The sequence below is a fragment of the Girardinichthys multiradiatus genome, chromosome X (genome assembly GCF_021462225.1).
Source record: "Girardinichthys multiradiatus isolate DD_20200921_A chromosome X, DD_fGirMul_XY1, whole genome shotgun sequence".
Lineage (NCBI taxonomy): Eukaryota > Metazoa > Chordata > Actinopteri > Cyprinodontiformes > Goodeidae > Girardinichthys > Girardinichthys multiradiatus.
This window is the reverse complement of record NC_061817.1, coordinates 24,931,997-24,937,775: the sequence shown is the minus strand read 5'-3', so window position 1 is coordinate 24,937,775 and position 5,779 is coordinate 24,931,997. Positions and strand designations below refer to the sequence as shown.

Below are 5,779 nucleotides of genomic sequence, written 5' to 3'. Positions count from 1 at the left end.
TCTGAAGTATGAAAAGTGTGTGCGTTGGTGTGTGTGTTTAGTGTTTATAAGTGAAAGAATAACAGATCAGATGTAAACAAACGTACTTGCCTGTGCAAAAAAGGTTGCCGACTCATTGAAAGTCAAAGCAGCTCCAAAGTATGATCATAGTAGAGAATATTTTCATTTAAAATCCAGTCCAAGTATGAAAATATGTGTCTACATGTGATTGTTGCTCATTAATTATTATGTAAAGCTCTGAGTAAATACATGAAGCAATGCCACGTATATTATAAATATTTTAATAATTTCATTGTGAACTCAAGTGTTTCCCAACTGTTGACAGCCATTGGTGCAGTGTAAATACCAACAACACAGTTTGGCAGCAGGTGTGGCCCTACATAACCCTTATCAAAAATGGCATGTAAATGTCTGTTCCAGCCAGCGCGGTAATCGGGGTGGATGTTCCTCTCTTAGTATCTCACATCAATTACCTGCTCATCGTTCTTGTAACATTGCAAACTCTCAACAATCTTAGTGAAATGAACCCAATCTATTCAATAACCTAGCATTTATTTTCTGTTCTGTTTCAAACAAATCAAAGGCCTACAAACGTATGATTGCAACATTAAATGAACAAAGAATGAAAAAGCTTTTTGCTTGTAGTTCTGATCATGAAAAAAAAATTTCAGTCATCTTTCATTTCAAAAGTGTACATTAATGTTCGATGATGTCGAGTTTGATCTAAAAACATTTTAGCCATTGCCCCGCTTGAAAGTTTTAATTTCAAAGAAAAGCACATCAAGAAAGAGTTAAATCTGTAGTTAAGCAGGTAGTCTTCAGCGAGTGAAGCTAGATATTATACTCTAGGTTTCTGCCTGATACAGTTCATAGCTAGGAGAGTTATTTTTAATGTACAGAACATCTGCTAAAATAAAAAGGCACAATATTTTCATATGTAAATCTTTGTTTCATGCCGCTGCAAGTGAATAATCTTCAGTGTAAATACCACAGTGTTATACTGGTGCATAGAAAGCACCAGTATGATAAATTAAAGAAAAGCTTTGCAAGAGGATCTATTCATGATGTATTGCTTACATTTTTAAGTATCTTCCAAAGAACACAGAAGGAAAGCATCAAATCTATGACAGTCCCTGGGAAGCTAAAGACTCTACTGAACAAGGCAAGGAGCTCCTGCCACTTCCCAGATCCAAAGATGGGGCTCTGGCTCGAGGTATAATCAATCCCTGGTCCTGTGGGTAAGCAAGCTGTTAAAGTGATTGTTTTTTAAAGCAATAAATAATTTAAGGACCATGCTCACCATTTTGAGACCTTTAGTGATAAGGGCTATTTCTGTTGGCTGGTAAACACAGCTTCGAAGCTGACCGTTGTAGATGCCATATGGAGACACTGGCTTTGTGGGGTCTGTTGAACAATAATAATATATTTAGAGCACACAAACAAGTCATAGCAGGTTATACAGCTGATCTGTGACACCTTTAATACCTACAGGCCCCTTTTAATCATTAAAACCCCTGGTAAAGATTTGTAAACTGCCTTCATATAAACTACCCTTTTATTGCAGCATCATCTCACACTAACCTGTCAATACTTTCTTTTTTCTGTCCACTTTTACCATTATGACAGCACTCAGTCTTCTTATATAATATTGTTCAAATAGCATGCACAGATATACAGGGATCTTTCATCATTCCTCGTTGCACAATTGTTCTATTAAATCCAGAGTTGTGGATCCATTGTTATGCACCCATGTCTTTTTAGCACATCTTTAGTGAGTTTGCGTAACACAAATGCTTTGCAAAAGTAAAGTATGTCTCGATATTAAATGAATCCCAGTCATTTAGGGGTTCTATATAAATACACTACTAATGTTTGCAGAAGATATCAGTATTGTCAGACATTGTAAAATGTTGTTTCCAAGTGACAAATTTAAGGGGCTGTAAAAACATTAGACAAATTAAGTGAATATGCTAAAGTTGTTGTCTAAGAGAAGGGTATTAATGTATAAATGAGATTAGACATGTATTTAGTTATTACAAAGAATAGCGATTAAAAAGTAGTCGGAATCCAACAAACAGTATACATTTTCTACTAGTGCTCTTTGTCTGTAACAGATGCAAATATTTGGGTTATTTGTTTGTTCTGTGAGACATCAGAGCTTGTATTGCATCCATTGTTAATCATCACATTAAAGCCAACTTAATGTACTGTATGCTTTGTCAGCTAGTGATTTGTCCATATAGAAAGCTTTATTCTCGATCACTTACATATCTATATATCAGTATGCATGTATGCAGAGAGCTAGCTTTGCTTTTGGGCCAATGTGATGAATGCAGTACCTGCTGGTGATTCATCCATATAGAAAGCTTTATTCTCTATATTCAGGTTCTGGGGTGCTGGCTCTGGTTCCTTCAGGGTGGTGTCATACGCCAGACTCCTCGCAGGATAAACAGGCTCTCCATCATGGGGCTCCTCAAGGTCTGGATCTACTTGTGTCAGGAGGCAGATTTCTGGAATTATGTAGAAGACAAGGAACACCCAGGCATTTGACGCCACGGTTACAGCCAGGGTAGGATCATCCCAGCTGGGATTACCAGACACTCTGTTTCCGTGGATGTACATGGTGATCCAGGCTACCCAGAGAGCTATGGTAAAAAGTCCTGTAACCAGGATGAAAGCACCATCCCGACGCCACTGCTTGTGCTTGTGTGATAGCGAGAGAGAAGCCATAAGCACTACACCAGCCATCAGAATCATTACATAAATGAGGGCCATTACAAAGTCCTTGTTGTCAATTCTGCAGGAGAGGTCAGGGACAACTATTTTTCTGGGTGGGCTCCAGACCACAGTAAGAACAAGCCATTCAGTGTTGATGATCACCTCAACGAGCCAAAGACCCAGAGCTCCCAGCCATAACAGCCAGCTCCTTGGGCCCCGACCACTCCGTTTCAGGAGGGTAAGCCACAGCCCATGCATCATCAAACAAGCTAGGCACCCTGAGAACAGTACTCCAAATAGGAACCTCCGAGCAGCACAGCTTGTAGAGTACTGCCCTACAATAAAGGCAAAGGTGAGACTAAAGAGTCCCAATGTGAAAATTAAAATGCTGGCCAGTAATGCCACCATACCCTTCCTCTTTTTGTCCGTCACAAATGGTAACGAGGCCATGAGAATAATAAACAGAATGAAGGAGGTCATCACACCAGCAGTGGCCACAGCTTCGACCACGACACCCCACAGTGTGGTCAGGTCACACAGGTTGTAATATATGGAGCTGATGTTAGACCCGCATCCTTTTGGAGGGCTGGTGGAACTCATTTCTCCAAATGTTTTGTTGAAACACTGCAACATAAAAAATATCATTACTTAAATGAATGTTCTATTAAGCTTTAATGTTTGCAATAACCACACACTGCTGTAGCTTATACATGATGTCAGGTTATTTTTGCGTCACAACTAAGTTCATATCATTAGACAACAAAAACACCAAAAACAGGTAATGTGTTTGATATATAAATGAAGACCCGTCATCTGGATCCATAGTTTCTAATGAACCATTGTTGTTGTTAGGGTAAGAACTGTTTTCTTGACAACAATAACACATTTTTAATGAAAATGTGCCAAACAAATGTATGGGCGCTTATTGAGAAACCCCGAACAGCTGTGACCCAGATAAGACTTTGCGGCCGATTGAGAAAACTTCCATGTCTCTCCTCAAGAACAATGGCGCTCTATCTGTGTTGACAGTCTAATTCTTGCCCACACACCCACAGTTATATATTCGCACCCCCAGGATTCCACCGCACTCTTGCAAAATCTTTTCTTCTTGTGTGTTGCTTAGCCCTGCACCTAATTGCATGATTTCATTACTTTCATAGATTTTTAGTTTTATCAGAAGGATTACCAGCAAAAACCAAACATTATAAGTAATTTGGACTTTAGCTGCTCTTACACCAATGACCCAGCTTTCTTAATTAGACTACAATGGACTGTTATTACTTAGTTCAACTTCAGTACTAGTAAAAGCAATATATTATTAGCACCTGAAAATGTGGATTAAAGCTGTTTTGTACCAGTGACTCAGCTTCCCAATTAGAATTCAGTGAAATGAGGAGACTATCAATATTATCATCTTCTTTAAGCATAAGATGCTTTATTATTAAGAGTGGCTTGGAACCAATTTCTACCAGTAAACCTGGAAGGATTATTAATTATTATTACTCCTAAGGATTATTAGTGTCGTTTGATCTGTTTTTCTGTGTCTGTATCATTGTAATGTTTTTCCTCATATACAGCGCTTTGAGTGCCTTGTTGCTGAAAAGCGCTATATAAATAAACTTGACTTGACTTAAACTGCAAGTACTTTTTTCCAAGCACAGCTAAAAACGTACAAATAAAACACTAACTGATTATGTGGAGATAAGTAGGAAGTACAAAGTCTCTAGCAACAAAATTGTTGCTAGAGACTTTGTCATCACTTTCTTTGTTGACATGATGTTGTGCACTCATGCCTGAGTTTGGTGTTCCAGACATAAGGTCATCAATCGCTCGCGACGTTATTTTTTCCTGTTCTTGCCTTTTTTTTTTACGCTTTTTACATATTTCATTGACTTCTGTCATGAAAATAAGTATTACTTTTGTAAGCAACAATCCTAAAAACAATTTGAAAGAAAATGTTGTCCAAATGATTTATGCCCTTTAATCAGCAAACAAAAGTGTTCCTCAGTATTCCTGAAGGTAATGTAGTGATTCTACCTTATTTAGCCTGGTTAAAACAGTTTGAATAATTTGCCTTATTACACCCCATCCATATTTGCTCCAGTATCACCGTAAACCTAATTTTAATGTTATTAGCAATTGATATTTGGAAATCAATAAGCAGAATGGTATCTGCAAAGCCCAGTTAAAGTCTCTTATTTCTTAATCACTACAACATTAAGCTACAACATAGAAAACTCTCCTAAATATTTTTTTCTAAAACAAGTCTAAACCAAAGGAAGAAATATATATTTTATATCACTTGATGAAACGGTGGCATTTAAACAAAACACTAACCTCAGAATTAGAAAGTTATATGCTCACCAGGATTAGAAGAGCTTGTCCTCTCTTCAACTTGACACGGGAAAGCAAAAATTATTTCAGAGAAGACATTTGCCTCTGCCAGGATAAATTTCCTTTGGAGTTTCACCAAAAGCCTGACATATAGTTTGACCTCTTTCTGCAGTTCAAGGTGTTCATTTATTCCAATTTCCCACTACACTCCATCCACCCATCCATCTATCCGCCACTCCTTCTCAATCACCCATCCGTATCATAATCGATTAACCTCCTGTCCCATTAAAGCAGTAGTTCCAATAGGGTAGCATTCAGCGAATGCAATACTTTTCCAAACGACCCAGCTCCAACCAGCCTGCTCTTTTATCCAACCACTGTGGTGCCTGCAGCTTTGCATATTCTGTGAGATTAGAACCTGGCCTACTTAGTTGCTTGTGGCTACTTATATTGAAACAATAGGCCCACTCACCTCTCACTCCATGTTCACGGGCTGCAGGCATATGATTTGAAACTGTTTCACTTCCAGGCAGTGGATGAATGTTAACTTTTATAGGTTAAACATTTGATCTTCGAGTAGTTCTTTAATACGTTTTTTTTTAAATTATTGATAAAATATTATATGCAGCTTCATGACTACTTAAATTGTAGTTTTTATGTAACCAAGTGCACTCTTAAGGCATCAAACGTCCATCTGTTTTTGTTGTCTACTCTTCTCTGAAGGATA

General features: G+C 38.0%; 1 protein-coding gene across 1 annotated transcript; it reads right to left on the bottom strand.

The window, feature by feature from the left end:
- Window positions 1–265: 265 nt before the first annotated feature.
- On the bottom strand, window positions 266–5,411 carry LOC124863476 (G-protein coupled receptor family C group 5 member C-like). Its single transcript, XM_047357863.1, has 4 exons — window positions 5,083–5,411; window positions 2,340–3,342; window positions 1,301–1,404; window positions 266–1,232 (listed from the first exon to the last, which is right to left on the bottom strand). Exons 2-4 carry the CDS (start codon window positions 3,316–3,318, stop codon window positions 1,122–1,124), a joined length of 1,194 nt encoding a protein of 397 aa, XP_047213819.1. The 5' UTR covers window positions 3,319–3,342; window positions 5,083–5,411; the 3' UTR covers window positions 266–1,121.
- Window positions 5,412–5,779: the final 368 nt, after the last annotated feature.

What these genes read in the sequence shown, in the direction of transcription:
- LOC124863476 (XM_047357863.1), bottom strand. Translation starts at nt 3,318, where the DNA reads ATGAGTTCCACCAGCCCTCCAAAAGGATGCGGGTCTAACATCAGCTCC. An exon ending in TATGGATGAATCACCAGCAG is followed by an intron (nt 1,405 to 2,339) that starts GTACTGCATTCA and finishes ATTGTTCAACAG; the next exon opens with ACCCCACAAAGCCAGTGTCT. An exon ending in TCACTAAAGGTCTCAAAATG is followed by an intron (nt 1,233 to 1,300) that starts GTGAGCATGGTC and finishes GCTTACCCACAG; the next exon opens with GACCAGGGATTGATTATACC.